The 18,308-nt window shown below is 41.6% G+C and overlaps 1 protein-coding gene and 1 long non-coding RNA gene across 4 annotated transcripts in view; one reads left to right on the plus strand and one right to left on the minus strand.

The window, feature by feature from the left end:
• The first annotated feature begins 195 nt into the window (after nucleotides 1-195).
• Nucleotides 196-15,382, plus strand: LOC119231171 (uncharacterized). Of its 3 annotated transcripts, none has more exons than XR_005121884.2 (8): nucleotides 196-338; nucleotides 2,966-3,122; nucleotides 5,301-5,416; nucleotides 6,852-7,140; nucleotides 10,580-10,833; nucleotides 11,131-11,308; nucleotides 13,907-14,047; nucleotides 14,866-15,382. It is a non-coding gene; the product is annotated as an uncharacterized LOC119231171 (long non-coding RNA). The 3 variants fall into 3 exon arrangements; XR_005121883.2 differs by having other exon boundaries at nucleotides 13,907-14,004; XR_008549624.1 differs by having other exon boundaries at nucleotides 7,083-7,140.
• The window catches only part of GNA14 (G protein subunit alpha 14), a 174,371-nt gene continuing 156,270 nt past the window's right edge, over nucleotides 208-18,308 (minus strand). Inside the window, exons 4-8 of the mRNA XM_054689238.1 lie at nucleotides 11,490-11,644; nucleotides 8,992-9,120; nucleotides 6,979-7,108; nucleotides 3,391-3,544; nucleotides 208-2,501 (exon numbers count right to left, since the gene is read on the minus strand). Of these exons, the coding sequence (XP_054545213.1) occupies nucleotides 2,311-2,501; nucleotides 3,391-3,544; nucleotides 6,979-7,108; nucleotides 8,992-9,120; nucleotides 11,490-11,644 (759 nt within the window). The 3' untranslated portion in view covers nucleotides 208-2,310. The remainder of the gene's footprint in view (nucleotides 2,502-3,390; nucleotides 3,545-6,978; nucleotides 7,109-8,991; nucleotides 9,121-11,489; nucleotides 11,645-18,308) is intronic.

Here is an 18,308-nt window from a genome sequence, read left to right on the forward strand (position 1 = left end):
AAGTGATACAAAACTTCCCAATTAGTTATATTTGTATAGATAGTTGGTATTATTGTGTTCCAAAAATTGCTTGAAATTCTTAGAAATCTGATATAGCCTAGTATTTTGATATTCTAGTTAATGTCTTAAATGTTTGTCACAAAAATAACCAAATTTCCTAGTCTACTTGCATTAAAATGAATTCTTCAAATTTTAAACATTGCCACTTTAAAAATTCTTTTGTCATTTACAGAAGTTGTTTTACTTTAGCAAAAGTGCTTTAACTTCAAGGAGATTCACAGAAAGGACTCTGAGAAGTACATGTTTCTGAAAACTTTGAAATCATACCATTGGGCTGGGTATGTATTTGTAGAACTCTAAGGAAAAGTTGGATTTATAAAACTGCTAACGAAAGATCAAAATCACTAAAGGAGTAGAAATCTAGAAAAGCATTGCAGGCAAAGTTTGATGGCACGATCTTATTTTGGGTTACTAGACTGTTAAAATTACAACCTGAGATTCCTTTTGAGAAGTTCCGACAAAGCAGATTTAAAAGAATCTATGTCACTCTTTTTGCTGCACTCGTGTCAATATTAAGATTTATTTTGCAAACAAATTTGCTTAGCTGTCATTTGGTTTAAAAATGGGGGTAATTGCAAAGAGGACAATAATGCTTCAGTAGACAGTATAATATACCTTTGTAGGTAACAGATCTGGTTTTGTTCATTGTCTGAGGTCTTATTTATCTGTAAACTTGATTAGATTCTGAATTCTAACTTCCTCAAAACTAGCATCGACTTGATTCGAACTCCAGCGAAATAGCCACAATAGCTATGTTTAGATAATTTTCATGCCTTTTTCGGTGTAGGTCACTCAGAATCTTACCTGAACAGCCAGTAACATCAGTGGCATTCTAAATGGAAAAGATAATTTGATTCCAACATCTGACAGCCCTCGGGACTTAGACTGTGCTTATAATTTGTCTTGGCCAATAACCTTTGTTTTTCTGTTTCCAGAGAAATGACCTCATATTGAATATCTGATTTGCATCTGCAGCACTGCCCCCTGACACCAGACACACTAATGTACTCTCAAGACTAAGAGCTTGGTTCAGTGAAATAATGTAGAATAGTCTTATCAACTCAGCTTCTGGACTGTGAAACTTCTTTGAAGTGACTGAAAGGGATTAGAATATGGAATCCCAAAATATGCCTCTTTGACATAAGCATTATTTTGAGCTGATAATTTTTAAAGACACAGGAAAAGCTTTGAATACAAAGTAAAAATTATCTTTTTGTAAGAGAGACTTATTTATGTGATAAATCTCCATTTGTAACAGTGTCATCTTAACATTGAGGAAGGCACCTGACTGTAATATGCATTGCAACTTTACTGGTTTTACTGTTGTTTTCCTGATCACCTCCTATAACTGACTCCCCTAACCCAGTATCTTTTTTTTTTTTTTTTTTTTTTGCTGGACATGGTAGCCATTTCAGGGAGTTACTCAGTTTTCTTTATTGTCATCTATTATCAAACTTCTGTTTATTTTTTGTCCACTACAAGGACATTTAAAAAGTTTGACACATTAATCATGAGCTGAAAGAAACACAATGTAATCCAGTACAATGGCAGAATGGTATATTCTTAGCCTCATACATGGTTCAAACATATCTGTGATGGCCATTAGAACGTTGGCAGGGGTGACATTACAATTTGGGCCTTTAGCCATTTCTTGAGTTTACAAGACCGGGTCATATACATTGTAATATATACTATACACACTTACACATTACCAATATATCACACATTCTATCTAGAGCTCATTTGCCCTATGTCAGTTTTGGCTTCATGGTGATCAAATTGTGGCAAAACTAAATTAGATGTACTGTTATAGTCATTAATTTGGCTTAGAAAGTTAGCCAACAGTTTAAAAAAAAAACCTTTGGTGACATGTTAAAGACCATACTTCATCATGAAGTGAAAATAATTTAAGTCTCTAAATTACAAGATTTAATAAAAAAGCTTCAAACCCATTAACTTTCTTTTAAAAAAGTTACCCAAATTAATCTTAGAAGTCTGAAGGCATGAGCTATATAAATAAGCCTGTCAGTCGAATGATTTTTGAAGTGGCTATTATTAAACACAAATTTAATTAAAAATCACAGTGGCTTTGTAAAACTCTATAAAATTCAAAATCTTACAAGCTTAATCACCCATCTCTGTCCTGTAGCCTGCATGATGGGACTGGGTGATGTCAGATGCACTGGCAAATAAAATAAGAGGAGCTTGCAAATCCTGTCTTCTAGTTGAGCAAGGAGTGAGTAGCAGCTTTTAAACTAGGTTGAATTCCCTCAGGTTTAGCTGTAGAATTGTGTCTTTCACCGCAGCAAACACAAAGCGGATATTCTCTGTGTCTGTGGCACATGTGAAGTGGGAGTAGATGATTTTCTCTTTGTTAGGATTCTGATCTTGATAAAGCTTCAAGATAAAGTCTCTGGCAGCTTTGACATCCCGCTTTGGTCCTAGTTATGAATGCAGTTAGGAATAAAGACGAAAGGTAGCTCATTATTAGGTCATCCTTTGACCTGTCATTTCTAGAAGAAAGTTTACCTGGGGCATTGTTTTCAAATCTCAGTATGACCATGTAAAATAATTTTTACATCCCCATGGACACTTTAAAATACTGTTTAAGGTACTTTGTTGGGGAAAAAGTGATCCATTGTCATTTTCTGATTTGAACCACTTTTGAAAAGGGAGAATCCTTATTAACACCAACCGGAGTGGGCCTGGAGAGGGAGAAGGAAGGATGTGGCAACTAACATTACTAGGGACCAAAGTCTGATTTTATAACTTGAGGGCTCTATTATTCTACATGGCCAGTGCAGTTAGTAAAAGGTACAAAGACAATGTCAAGCTTTAGTAATATTTAAGACCTCCAGGTACCACAAATAGTGAACAATTGGGCATAAACTCTTATCTTCACTAGGTCATCTCCTTGGAGTCTGGTCAAGGAGCTGCCATACTTTATCCCACACCTCAGCAGTACCTTGCGCTCCGACCAGCAGTGGGAGCCAAGGTCGGCTGGGCACAGGAGCTGACTGGGGAGAGAGCAGACATGACTACACAGAGGCCAAGAGAGCAAGGTAAGCCCACCTACTGCAGGTAGGGATTCTGGGTCAGAATGGCAACCAGGAAGGGCTTCCTGAGCTGAATCTTGGAGATACAGTGGAATTAGCAAGTGTATTCCAGGCAGTACGTGAGGCATTTATGGAGGTGCTGAGGCAAAAACATGGAGTGTTGCCAGCAGAGCTTCCATTCATAGGTGGAGGAGGGTGATAAAGTCTCTTAACATGTTCATGATCTTCCTTTAAGAGTGCTGATGCCAGAAAAGTCAACAGAATGGATGCTTACCTGTATATTCTGGAAAATAGCTAATTAGATGAGAATACATGATTTTCTCTTCCAGAAGATCCTTCTTGTTTAGGAACAGAATCACAGATGAGTTCAGAAACCATGGGTAGGTGATAATAGTTTTAAATAAGGCTTTACTCTCTTCCATGCGGTTCTAAGTAAGGAACAAAGGACTGAGAGTAAACTAGAAAGGAAAGCAGTACTTTGAAAACAACATGCAAATAAATCACCGGGGGCATCATCTGTGCTCACATGACAGCCTCTCAGGGTCCCAGGCTTCCTCCACCCCCTCGCATTAACCCCTTCTGGGTCTCCTTTCCTACAGCACTACAGCCCTTCTCAAGCCCCAAACTCACGTGTGAAGATATATAAGAAAAGCTGTTGTGCATCTTAGAAAAAGAAGCTTCATACCCACTTCAATTGAACTTCTAGTCATATGAGATGAGAGGAAGTTAGGCTTTTCCAGCTACTACTCTTAAAAACGTGTTCTTAAAATTAAACTTTTTCTTGGGTATAGATAAGTATTGCAGCCATTCACTATTCTGGAAGAGGAGTTGTTTTTCATATAGAAACTTCCTTGGAGATCATTATTAAGGTCAGAATAAATTTTAATGAAGCTTTAAAAACAAGTGAGAGTTATCTTTCTGGTAATCAGTTCCAGATCTTAATTCCCAAAATGTATTGTGAGACAAAGGGCGCCAGCTCCCTTCTCATGTGTATTCCAGGCAGTGGTGAGGCAAAAACATGAGTTTTACCTACATTCATTGGTGGGGAATGGTGGTAAAGTCTCTCAACATATTCACAGGGGTCTCCCTGATTTGCCTCTAAGGACTTGATGCCAGAGAAGGGAGCCCGTTGAGCACTGACTCTGTGCCATGCTTTACGTGCTTGTAAAGGTGAGCTCTACAAAGGGAACAGGGTTTCTAGGTTATGGATGAACATAATATTCACAGTACTTTACCAAGCCCATAATTTTCAGTACTTTACCACAGCCATATAATTGTCGGACTTGGTAGAAATTATGTAGGGTAGTATAACATTAGACATTGGCAGTAAATTATTAAATGTCCATTATTTATGGACAACATGCAGGATACATAAAGATTTTATCTTGTGACAATAATTATTAGAGGTAACATTCTGCACTCAAGTATTTCTAGGAGGAAAACAAGAGGGAAGCAGTCAGGCTAAACATCATCAAAATCCAGCATAGGCACTCCAGAGACATGCCATAAATCTCCATTTCCCTGTAACTCCCAGATACCTGGACTCATCTCACACTCAATGCATTTTTGGGGATTAAGATCTGGAATTGATTACCCGAGAGGTAACCCCTCACTTGTTTTTAAATCTTCTTTAAAACTTAATCTGATTGTAATAATGATCTCCAAGGAAGTATTATATATGATAAACAAATCCTGTTACAGGATAGTGAACAGATGCAACACTTATCTACACCCAAGAAGTTTTAAGAACACTGAAGAACATGGTCCTTCACACACCTGATTAATCTTCTGAGTTTGTCTAGAAACATCGTAAGTAATCCCTGAGGCAAATTTAGAGCTAATTTTTCATATTGATGTCTTTGCTTTAAAGAAAAAAAAAAATCCTCCATTTGAAAGAGCTGGGTTGCAGCCAAGCTTTCTATTCTTCTTTGTACAATGACACTTGGTAAATGGGTTAATATTCTCCTAATTAGCTAGTGTAACTACTCCAAGAAAAGTTGGCTCTTAAATACAAGATAAAATTTGTTCATACTTAATGCCTAATCCTGGACAGAGTTCTTTATTGATTTAGATGTCTCCTGCTTCCAGAGCATGAAACTAAAAGGCGAAGACAATGGAGAGGTCATGGGTACCCCCAACCTCACAAGGAAGTGAGTGATTATCATATTTCTCTTGACTTTCTAGGCAGATCCAACTAATGGAGTTCAGCCCAGCCAGTGCTATGGCAACTTTGTAGAGGATACCAAATGCCTGACTGGGATATCCTTCCCAGGAGAAATGAAGGACAGATGCTACCCCAGGTAACCCCAGAACTACTCCCAGCATCTGACACCACTCCATGCCTACTCAGCTAGGGTCTTAATTGGGGAGCACCATGGCCTGCAGAGTTTATAAAGACTCTTCTCAAATAAAGCTTATTTGGTATAGCATTCCTCACTTTCCTGTGCATTAGCATCTATTGGTGGCACTTGGGAAAGTTACCCCCAAAGCAAACTACTAAGAAGTCAAAAAGATGGTATTTTATTATTTTTTTTCCTTTTATATATTTTTTACATCATTTTTCATTTTTGCACAATGTATGCATTTTCATCTTGGTTATAGTCCCTATATAATTCCCACCCCACCCCGTTCTCTTGTTTTGATCCTGCTCCCTTCCCTGCCCCCCGTAGTGTGTCTCTGGTTTATAGTTGCTTGTTGATTTTTACTTTAATTATAATTAGTCTTTTTCCTGGTCCCTTATTTAGGTTTTCTAGATTCCTGCTATGAGTGAGACCATCTGGTATTTTTCTTTTTCTTTCTGGCTTATTTCGCTGAGCATGATCCCTTCCAGCTCCATCCATGTTGCTGCAAATTGCATGTGTTTATCTTTTTTGAATGCTGAGTAATATTCCATGGTGTATATGTACCACATCATCTTGATCCAGTCATCTATCTTTGGGCATTTTGGTTGTTTCCATTGCTTACCTATTGTAAATAGAGCCACTATAAAGATATGGGTGCAGGTGCCTGTTTGAATTACTATTTCTGTGTCCTTTGGGTAAATACCTAGGAGTGGAATTGCTGGATCATATGGAAGCTCTATCTTTAGTAGGTTGAGGAATCTCCACACAGCTTTCCATAGTGGTTGGACCAGTTTGCATTCCCACCAGCAGTGCAGGAGAGTTTCTTTTTCTCCACCACCTCGCCAACATTTGTTGTTGCTAGTTTTTTTAACATGTGCCATTCTCACTGGTGTAAGATGGTATCTCACTGTAGTTTTTATTTGCATTTCCCTGATTACAAGTGATGTTGAACATTTTTTCATATGCCTGTTGGCCATTTGCATTTCCTTTTTGGAGAAGTTTCTTTTTAGCTCTTCTGCTCATTTTTTGACTGAGTTATTTACTTTGTTTTTGTTGAGTCTCTCATCAGCTCAAAAAGATAGTATTTTTAAAAAACTCCCAGGGGATTCCAGTGTGCACACAAGGCTGACAACCAGTGCTTATGGTTCGTTCCGCCCTGAGCAGCACATTATATCAATCTCTGGTGCTGGAGTCAGGCTCCAAGTTCTTAAAGTGCCCAGAGAATTTTAGTGTGCATTTAAGTTTGAGAACCAGAGTTCCAGGTCGGTGATTCTCAAACATTGAGTGTTTGAATTACCTGGGGTCTTATTAAAATGCAGATTCTGATTTATCTGATCTGGGTTGATTTAATAGGTATGCATTTCTAACACAGAAACAATACCTATGTTCCTAGTCCACAGACTACACTTTGTCGAGACCATCTGAACTAAGGATTAGGATCTAATACCAGACATGGCTTGCTTCTTGGAAACTGCAGAGAGCTCTATCTTCCACAGCTAACTAAATTCCCTGCCACATACCTCATTGTCACATTCAGCCAGAACCTGGTCATATTCACTCAGAGCAACCAAGAAAATAATGGAGGTAACACTCTCAAAGCAGTGAATCCATTTCCGTCTTTCAGATCGCTGGCCACCAACATCCACCATCCTGTTCAATAGAAACACAGATCTACGACACAGGTAGGAATACATGATGATGGGGGAAGGGACATGAATTCATCAAACCATGGAAATGGTTTACTAAAGGGGTCCTGAGATTGAATGTTTGAGTTCTGCTGCTTAGGCCATACATAGGAAACCACCATTGGCTATTTCCTAACAAAGGACGCACAGAATGTAAATGAAGTTATTGAAAACAGGCAGAGGTCACTTTGATGTCCCCAAGCAGGCTCCACCCATTAAGAAGCTGCTGCTGCAATGTAGGCAGAAAGTATAAACATCCATGTGGGTTTTGCTCTAAACACTGTCAAGTGCCAGAGCAGCACACCCAAAAGGATAGAAAGGAAAGCAGTCTTCCAGATCCACTAAGCTTTCATGACGCCTCTAATTCATCCATAAATCCTTTCTGCTTTAGCTGATGCAACCCTTTCATCCCTAGAAAGACAAAGTGCTGTTTGTCCAATGTGGATATCCAAAGCTTTTGCCTATGGCTTTGGGAGAGATTTCAGAGAATCATAGCCAATGGATCACAAACTCAAATGCTCCAGAGGTCAGACAGTTTATGGGAAAGAATCCAGTGGCCTCTGAAGTAGAAAAGCAGCTATTGGAGAGTGCAAGGGGCCCTGCAGGGGAATGCCTGCTACATGGTGTAGCCAGATACTGCTGGACAACACCCCAGACTCTCAGAGGAGATGCTCCATCTTCTCGAGAGAAACTAGTTATGTAATGTTTTAAGCAAAAGGACTCCGACTTTTAAATGTTGGCTCAGAAGCTTCATTACAGTATCAGAAGGGCCAAATCAAATACACCTAGATAATGTTGGTTTCAGCCTCCAAAACTTTTGTTAAAGGTTTAGATAAACTCATGGGCACACAGGTGCAGGGGAGGACTCACAAAGATGCACAACATAGAGGGACTCAATGAGGGGGCTTCCCCACCTCAATGTGACAATTTTCCAGAAGCACTAAGGTGTACATAGGACCTGGATGTGGCAGGACTGGACTTGTTATACATTTTTCTAGTTGAGATATCACAACTGCTAGAAGGAAAAGGAAATGAGTGGATGTGAAAGTGCTATCTGGACCATAATTATATACCAGAGTATTCATTTTGGGGACCATAATTTAATGCAATGAAGACCTACTTAAATCATCCTGAAAGAACTATGTTTGTACATGGAAGTTCATACAGACACAGCTATGAATACTTTATATGTCTGGCACAATTTTTTAGTGCACATTATTGTTCTTTTTTTAAAAAAGTAAAAACCAAAAATGATAAATCTTGCAGAAAGGAGTAAAATAAATGAGCAATACTATTGAGCTTCCTGGAAGAGACATAATTATATGTAAAATATACACAGAGCTGTGTAAAAATTATTCCAGATGTCAGAAAGGGGATTCTTCTATGGAGAATAGAGAAATGACCTCTTTCCCTTCTAGCATGTGAGAATTGCCACAATTCCAAATACCCTGTGAAGAAGCAGATATATCTAAGAGATATAACCTCTTTGGGGAATAACATTTTAGAATCCACTTAGGGACTTCCTAGCCTGGACAGATTCTTTTTTTTTTTTTAAGATTTATTTATTTATACAAGCACTGGGTACAGTCAGAAGCGCGGGTGGGTGAGAGAATTCACCAGAGCCAGAGTGGGGAACAGAGCAGGCAGACTGACGAAATACACTGCTGAGGGGAGCAGTGGGTGGCAGGAGAGGTCTGTGCGCCATGTGGGACCCTTGCCCAGTGGCCAGGGATCGAACCAGCACTGCAGAGGCTGCAGGCAGCTTCGCAACCCAGCGCTCAACCACTGTGCCACCAGGGAGGCCCCTGGACAGATTCTTAATAGACCATGGCAGGAAGACATTCTTACCGAAAGACGATGTTTTCTAAGTCAAATGGATACTCAATAATGCCAGTCGTGGGCACTCGGACACGAAGCACGTCTTGCTGTGTTGGCACGAATGATGGTGTGGCAATTCGGTCAATGTCATTCAGGTAACTGCGATGTAGAGAACAAGACTTGTTTTAGAGAAGGGAGAAGTGCCCATCCTACTCCAGGGAAGTCACTCCCAGCCCACAGTGGGCCCTGCTTAAATTCATGGATTCCGTCAGTGACTTTGAGAGCCACCTTGGGGCCACGCCCCTTCAGCCCAGCTATGACTGTTTTGGAAAGTATAAATCTGAAGCCTTCACAAGCCCTCTGGGAAGTAAGCAGATCACTGCGTCTGTTCCTCCTGAAAGCTAAGCTTTATCACAGTCGATGAGAGCAGGCCCAGAAGGAATAGGATGTTGGAATTGGTTCTCTGACTTCCCATCTGTCCTTCCTCTAAAGGCCCTTTTCCCCACCCCACGCCTCCTCATCCAAGATCATTATAGAACATACATGCTAGTCTCTAATAAAATAGAAAGGCATAAAAACAGGCCAATGAGAAGTTCTTTCAAAATAATAAAGTTTTCCTGTTACACTGGGAAATTAGACATGTAAAATAGCCCAGAACTTGTCTTAGGGCTTTAATATATGGCCAAAATTAATCTATGTTAAAAACAATCATTTTTTTCTGCGGTTAAATGATAATTCTTTTTCTAAAGCGTAAGGCCTTTATGAATGGCATTTTCCAATAAAACAACTGTAATTAAGCCCTGGCCAACAGCAAAGGTGGTGATTCTGAGTGTCCTGCAACCAACGCTGGCCCTGCTTTCTCTGGCAGGCAGCCCCCACCTAGGTCTGCTTATGGCTGAGCAGGTGGCATGATAGGGAGCCAAGAGGTGATAGACAGACGCTCTTCATCATACAGTCCTTAGTGCAGGAAGCCAGCTCTGGGGCACTGTCCCCACTGACCACATACATGACCCCAGGGCTTAGTGTCACATATATGATTAGTTGATATATGTCTTGTTTCATCAGGCAGTATGTTACTTCATAGCAGAGAGCACTGACTGTACCTGCAGCCCATAGCAGTGTCTGGCACAAAACAGGCATACACAGAAGTGTTGTGAAACAAATGCCTGTCCAAAAAAGCAGCTATTACTAGCAGAGCAGGTAACAACCACTGACCTTGACAAGGAAATGCATGCATACCCCTAGTATTGACACAGTTAAGACTAGACAATTGTTCTGGTTTTTGAGTGCATTTTCTCTGTCACTGTTCTAGCCAACACCCTAGCCACGCCCCACATTCCTCTCAGGGGACTTGCCCCAGTTTTCAGGCCTCCATTGACTGCTCTGGCAGGACCAGTAGCTCTTTTCCAGGTCATTCTACATCAAGAGCCCCAGCAAACTGCCAGGACCTTCACAGAGGTCTATAACATCAGCTGTCTCAGCTAAGGGCCAGAGATGCCTTGGCCAATTTAGATCCATCCCTAGCTCCCCAGATGTCAAATCTGCCCCCTTCCTTAAGTCACCTCTTTTCTTCCAGCTATCTCCTGTGCTGATCCAACACTTTACTAATTATTTTTAGGCTCCATTTATTTCCTCTTGCTGCTGGCTCTTCGACTGAACCTAAATGTTCTTGGGAGACAAACACCCACCTATACCAGCTCCGAAGGCTATGACCAACTGAAGGGAAGGGAACAGGTCTTGGGAAGGATTATGGCTCTCAAAGAAGAAAGGATTACATGAGGAAAGGTGCAAGGCACTGAGAGCTGCAGAAACAAGAATCATCACCTCTTCAAGAAGTACCATGATTAAATTATTTGCTCAGGGACCTGACAGGTACTGCTGTCATTTTCTTAAAAGATGTGTATGGGATAGTTTGCATGCACAGCCATCTGTTTATTTTTACCTTAAGGGATTAATGATTTAAAACTAAAGCTAATATAGATCAAAATACAGTGTGTAGTTGGCCTTTGCTGGGAGTCAAACACAGGGCTGGTGAACAGGCTCCATTCCTGTGCTGGGCCTGCATAGCCTGTTTTCTCCACTAGAGGGCAGCACCATACCAGTCACTGCTGGGCCTATTGCATTGATTTTCACATTTCAGGGCAATTACATCTGCTCTCTTCTGATCAGGAAACCAGAGGAGGAAAATAGACACCAGACATGGATTTAAATCAGATCATTTCAGCACTCCAAATAAGATGAGTGCCACCAAGTGAACCCCTGCATTTGATTGAGCCTCTCATTCAAAAGGCCAGAGATTCAGAACATGGAAAGGTTGATCTGAGCAAGGCAATCGGAGATGCACAGGGTAAGTAAGGGCTTTGGAGGTGGTAAGAGCTACACCAAGAAGTTGGGGGGGGATACAGTTGAGCAAGAGGAAGTACTGTTGCCATTGAGTTCCCTGCCTTTTAGCAAACAGCTCATTTCTCTTCAGTAAGCTCTGATGAACGGCCACACTGGCCTGAAAGTTCTGTGGGCTCTGAACTCACTATTTGGCAGAGTCTGATAGCTGATATTCCCTCCTCCTGTCGTAACAGTCCTGGATTCCTGGGTCGTTCCACAGCTGCTTGATGGCCTCCACCTGGTCCCTGGAGAGCATGGTGACCTTGTCTACTTCCACTTCTCTGATTAGCTGGGCATTTTCCTACTCAAAGGAAAGAGAATCTTCTATTAGGCAAAAGAAAGGAAACCAACCATTAGTGACCTAGGGACAAGACCTGATTTTGTCTCAGTGTTAGGGCACATCTCCCCAGGCGCAGGTAGATGCCCTCCAGGGGGCTGCTGACAGCCCAGCCACCCAGAGGCAGCCACAGAGTGGAGAAAATGCAGCTGTTTCACAGCAGAGAAGAGCCACAGAAAGACTACAACCTGTGGCTTTAGATTACAACAGAGCTGGGGAGTCTGTTTTCACCAGTATTCAACATCTGTGGTGAACAGAACTCTGGAAAGAGCAAATAATTCATCCTACCAACAAACTTTACAGAGAATTCTCACACAGCCTGCTTTTTATTATGTCACTGATAAAACTCTTTCCTACTGGGAAAAACCACACCCATCACATCCCCTCTCATGCCACACTGATTGATATATCATTCTATGTATTATTACCATCATTGTTAAGCACTATTGCTCTATTACTGCTGCTCTATTATTACAGTGATTTTTAAGATTATTATTGCTATAATTATTACTATTATAGCAGTTACCATTTGCTGCTCACTTACTATGCACCAAAGGCTCTACATACATTATCTCATTTAATCAATGGAAGGCTGGCACAAGGCCAACAATCTTTCCAAACACTAGAAAATGAAAATGACAAGGTTGGCCTGCATCCACAACATGTGCAAGTACTGGCCCCAGAAAATCAGCATCCCCCTTTCTTGGCTGCAAGTTACAGCAGACGAGAATCCTGCGGAGAGAGACAGGAGCCAGCAGTTTCCTTCATTCTGCCATCTTGCTGCAGCTCATGATAATTACACCACGCAGAGCTGGCTACCCACCTGCAGCTGTGAGTCAGCAGAGCATCCATTTGGCAGCTGTGAACTCCTTGGGGGTATATGGTAACCCTGGAAGAGTAGCTCTTAACTTACATTGTTCATTCTCATAATAGTCCAACAGGAAGGGAGAGAAAAGAGAGATCGCGACTCTGGGCAAAACCAAGGGCTATGATGAAATCAACATGACTTAGCCCACATCCATCCAGAGTAGAGAGAAATTCTTCCCCTCAAAACTGTGGGAGCCTCAGGCAGGTAGTCTCAAACAAAAGCAAGTGGGAAGTGCCCTGGGTAAGAAATCAGGACTCTTTTGCACACAACACTACTGATAAAGGACTGATCACAAAAATCTACAAAGAGCTGATGAAACTCAACAAAAACAAAGAAAGTAATCCTGTCAAAAAATGGGCAGAAGAGCTAAAAAGAAACTTCTCTGAAGAGGAAATGCAAATGGCCAACAGGCTTATGAAAAAATGTTCAACATCACTTGTCATCAGGGAAATGCAAATCGAAACTACCATGAGATACCATCTTATACCAGTGAGAATGGCACATATTAAAAAAACTAGCAACAACAAATGTTGGCGAGGGTGTGGAGAAAAAGGAACTCTCCTGCACTGTTGGTGGGAGTGCAAACTGGTCCAACCACTCTGGAGAGCTGTGTGGAGATTTCTTGACCTACTAAACATAGAGCTTCCATATGATCCAGCAATTCCACTCCTAGGTACTTACCCAAAGGACACAGAAACATCAATTCCAAGGAGCACCTGCACCCCTATGTTTATAGCAGCACTGTTTACAATAGCTAAGCTTTGGAAACAACCCAAATGCCCAAAAATAGATGCCTGGATCAAGAAGAGGTGGTACATATACACCATGGAATATTACTCAGCATTCAAAAAAGATAAACACATGCAATTTGCAGCAACATGGATGGCGCTGGAAGGGATCATGCTCAGCGAAATAAGCCAGAAAGAAAAAGAAAAATACCGGATGGTCTCACTCATAACAGGAATCTAGAAAACTTAAATAAGGGACCAGGAAAAGGAATAACTATAAGAAAGAAAACATCAAAATCATCAAAAAACTATGAACCAGAGACACTCTATGGGGGTTGGGGGGCGGGGAAAGGAGGGATTGGGGTCAAAATAAGGGGGGTGTAATTGTATGGGGAATATAAAAATAAAATTTAAATTAAAAAAATCAGACTCTAAGTTGGGACTTTCAAGGGACCCCACAAGCTACCTGTCTTGGCATCTTAAAGTGTCATCCAAGTGTAAGTAGTATTCCTGCTATTGTACCAAATGCCTAATGTCAGTTTGCAAAAATAAGACACATTGATAGCCCTTAAACTATGACATTGCCACCTCACCCACAGGCACATTTTATATTCTCTGCCCTCTTTTTAGGCACGAGAATAATGACTGAGGAATCTGAAGCATGTCTGCATGGATCAGAAAGACTTCCCCACACTTCTTCCTCTTCTCTGACATCCTCTCAGGACCAGGTGGCCTCTCTTCACCCTCAAAATTTTAAGCATCTGTTTCCAGGTCAAGTCAGGAAATGGCAATAGGACAGACCCAAAGTCTTACTTGTCCTTACACCCCAGAACCTAGTGCAGTCCCTGGCAAATAACAGATACCCTCTGGTGAGGTAGTGTCCAGTGAACATTTGTGACACATGTAGAAGCAGGTAGATATTCTAACAGAAAATCACAAAGTAACAGTGAAAGAACGTGAAGGCAGCCATTCCTAGGGGACACACAGGAGTGAGACGACAGGGAGGTCTCAGGGAAGGGAATGCTGAGAATCTTGCTAACGTGGCTTTCTAACTCTGCCCCTGGTGGCAGTCCTCATCTTGGCTTTTTGGGTGCCTGCCTTATGTTGAGCTCCTAAAACTTAAATCTCTCTCACCTGCTGAAAGGTGGCAGCCCATAAGAGGCGCTATAAATGCTTCCACCTCACCTCCGCCAGGTGCAGTGTGGCACTGTACAGCACAGCGAATGAGATGTAAGTGGAAGCCACGTCTCTCTCAGGAAAAAACCTTAAAGAGCCAATAAGGGACCCAGGAGCTGGCAGACCTGCCTGAACCGGGACGCTCTTGTCACCCCTTGGTTAGCCTAATGGCATGGTCCCCAAGGGCTTATACTGCAGGCATCAAGACCGTCTGGTCCAACTCACGCCTTGGAGGTCCCTCCCACCTTACACGTGAGGCCGCTGAGGTTAGGCCAGGCTCTGGCATCTCGGGCGGTGGTGGGCGCCCAGACCAAACCAACCAAAAAGTGCTTTTTTTTTGGGGGGGGGGGGGCGGGTGGAGGGGAGAAAAATATCACATTGTATCTTTAAATCATTTCCATCCTCGTCTCCAGGTCCTGCCACTGAATGAAGACTACAGGTGAAAGATATTCGTGCCTGTGCACAATAGTCGGCACCCCCAGATGGGAGCACCAGTTACCGGCCACATTGACTTTAAATTTGAGGACCACTTGAATGCAGGCTCCCAAGTAAGCTAGACGCCAGACCACGTCATTTATGCTTCTTAGGACATGGACTTACACCTGCGGATGCCGAGTTTACGAAGTGCTTGCATCACCATTGCCAAAGCAGACATGCTCCCGCCAGAGGAGTACTAAGAGTCTAAAACTACAGAGCAAGCATGGGTCTCCCTGGTGGCCTAGTGGGTTAAGGCTCTAGAGCTACAGCGCTATCGCGGCTACAGCCTGAGTTCGATGCCCAGCCCAGGGAGCTAACCCACATAGGGTGCAGAGGGCCTCTCCTCCTGCCCACTGCTCCCCTTAGTGGTGTGATTCAGTAATGTCTCCCCCTTCCTCCCTGTGTTTCCCCTTTCCCTGCGCTGACCCGCCCCCCTTCCCTCACCACCCCCCCTTCCCCATCCCTCCCCATTTCCCCGGGAAGATATATATAAAAGTGATTGGAACATAAGATAAAAGACCAGGTCTAAAGTTAAAGACGTTGAGTAACTCAACACAGGCTAAGACAGGAAAGAACTAATAATGGAGGAAAACTAGCAGCTGTGACTCGTCAAGGGGCGCTCATATCTAAGGTGGAGCAGGTGCTTGAAATGGAGGGCAAAGAAAGTTCTATAAACCCGAAGAGACTTCGGAGCTGGAGCCCAGCAGCACCACATAGCAGATGGAAAAGAACTTGGAAGCACAGCACAAAGCAAGTAAAGTCTTGTAGATATGAATACATAAAGCAGTTGGAATAGTGCTTGCCTAACCTAGAAAATAAAAAAAACCAAATAGTGGATCCCAATGAGATAATCAGAAAGAAATGCAGACTTCTTTATAGGCTCCTATAATGACAGAGGGAAGACAGAGACCCTGAGTTTCCAGGTAACCAGGGGGACTACCCAGGAGAGAAAGACATTGTTCTTTGGGTAAAATCTGGCTTGAACTCAGAACTTCTCATTTCTATAGGAGAATTGAGACTCTCTAGAAACCCAACAAAGAGACTTGGAATACTTCTGGGCCAGTGGTGTTGCCTCTATTCCAAATCCAAGTTCAGAGTCCCCTCTCTGTCAGCCGCCCCTCCTGATTAGCTCCTCATCCCCACACCCATTAATCTTACTTTAAATAACTTAAGATTTGCAAAAATGGTGGGGGACATGGTACAAAGAATTCCTCTATGCCTTTCAAGATTGTCCCAATGCTAACAATTTCCTACCTTGCTTTCCTCGTTCATCCCCTCTCCTTCCATGCACGCGCACGGGCTCACACCCGCACACCAACTCACACATTTTTTCCTGAAACATTTGAGAGGAAGCTGCAGACGCAGCGCCTCTATCTCTAAAGACTTGTGTATGATTTCCCAAGAAATGGATGTAATGTAACATAATCACAGCGTAATGATCAAAATCAGGAAATTAACATTCACACAATATTGTAATCTAATCTTCAGTCCTTATCCAAAGTTTGTCCATTGTCACATTAGTGTCCTTAATCTTGTCAGAACCAACCAAATCTTTAGGACCACATTTTGTATTTAGTTGTCACTGTGTCGTTAGTCTCCATTTATCTGGAAATTCTTCAGTCAGAGAAGTCGGCTTTTATCACTCTGATCAGGAGAGAATGTTCTAGGGGCAAATACTATGCAGGGCAGAGAAGAATGAGCAAGAGGGTGACCTTTTTTAAAGAAAATTTTGCTGAAAATGACTTTTGTCATTGTCAATCAAGGAGCTTAACTTAGCATTTAGAAAGCTGTTCCCTATGGGCTTCTGCATTTTCTGGAAGGTGTGTTATGAGACTGAGAAGCATTCCAACATCACAGAGGTAGGGTGATGGAATCGAAGTTCCAGGTTAGCAAGGGACAAAGACCCTCTAGCTCTGGTCTGGGGTTCCAAAGGGCAGCCCCATTCATGGAGAGCAGCTCAGCTTGAATCATCACAATGGCAGGAACTGAGTATCTCCTGACACCTGGCAAAAAAACAAATTCTTTTTGGAGTTTGAAGACAGACTCTTCCTCTCCCTCAATTCATTTTTTCATGTGCCCAACAACGAGCAGACATAACTGAACATCAAAGCTCCAAAACCAGGTGACAAAAAGATGGAAAAGATAAACCATGAAAACACTCACCCGGAGGAAGCTGTCTCTGTTCGTGTGAAAGTAGACGTAAAGGTTTGTCAATTATACTGCAATAAAACTGGGGGAAAGACCTTAACATCAAGAGCAGAACTAGAGACAAGGATGTCTCGAATGATAAAAAATTCAGAAAGACATTTCTTTGACCTAGTGTATTTTATTTCTTCTAATTAGAATTTTTTAGTGCCCCAGCTGCCTCCTTTTTTCCCCTCTTATTTTTTTCTTACATCGTTATAGTTCCCATAATTCTCCCACCACCATATCACCCGTGAACCATCACCATAGTCCCTTGTGTTTTTCCCTTACCTGCTTTGCCTTCCCCCTCCATTGCTGTATACTTTAGATCTAAGGTCAGCTTGCAGTTGTAACTTTTTCTTGACCTTTTGTTTGGTTTTCTATAGTCCATATGTAAGTGAGACCATCCAATATTTACCTTTTTCCTTCCGACTTAATTCAGCTAGCATAATCCCCTCCAGCTCCATCCATGATGCAGCAAATGGCATGAGTTTGAGAGAGACGTAACATTTCTAAAGTTCTATGTATGTAATAACATAGGCTCAAATTATACAGAGCCAATTTCTTTGATCTAAATGGCAAATCCATCAGTCTTCATCTTATAGTAAAGTTTAACAGTAGCTGATAGAATAAACAAAAAATCCAGGAAAGGTGTAGTTAATTCAAACATCGTGATCAGCGAGCTTCATCTTATGGACCCATATAAAACCCTGTATTCAAAATAACTTTTTAAAGCACATATAGAATATTTATACAAATGATCATTTACTTAATTTTCACATAAAAATAGTTTTCCAGCTTCTTTTGTTTAATTTCCAACTTCTTGAGCTACTCCAGCCCTAGCAGGACTGTGCTCCCCATTGGCCATCCCTGCCAGCACTTAGATATTTTAATTGTTCGTATAAAGCCACCTGGATTGCTCCTTCTAGAAGCACAGTCTTCCAGCACACTTGTAATGGAAAGTTAGCTTTTCTAACCCAAGATTTTTTTTAAATAAACAGAACTAGGATATTTATTATTCTGAATGAACAAAAGGAATTCCCTCTATATACCAAGCACAAAACCAATTCCACTGAATTAGAAAAAAAAAAAAATGCCAGGTGAAAGAAAAATTTTTAGAAGATAGTATTAACAGTATCTATAGATTTGTATTTTTTTGAGGTAACATTGGTTTGCAATACTGTGTGTGATTTAG

Source organism: Talpa occidentalis, unplaced genomic scaffold (genome assembly GCF_014898055.3).
Source record: "Talpa occidentalis isolate TD23 unplaced genomic scaffold, MPIMG_talOcc4v2.1 talOcc4.7, whole genome shotgun sequence".
Lineage (NCBI taxonomy): Eukaryota > Metazoa > Chordata > Mammalia > Eulipotyphla > Talpidae > Talpa > Talpa occidentalis.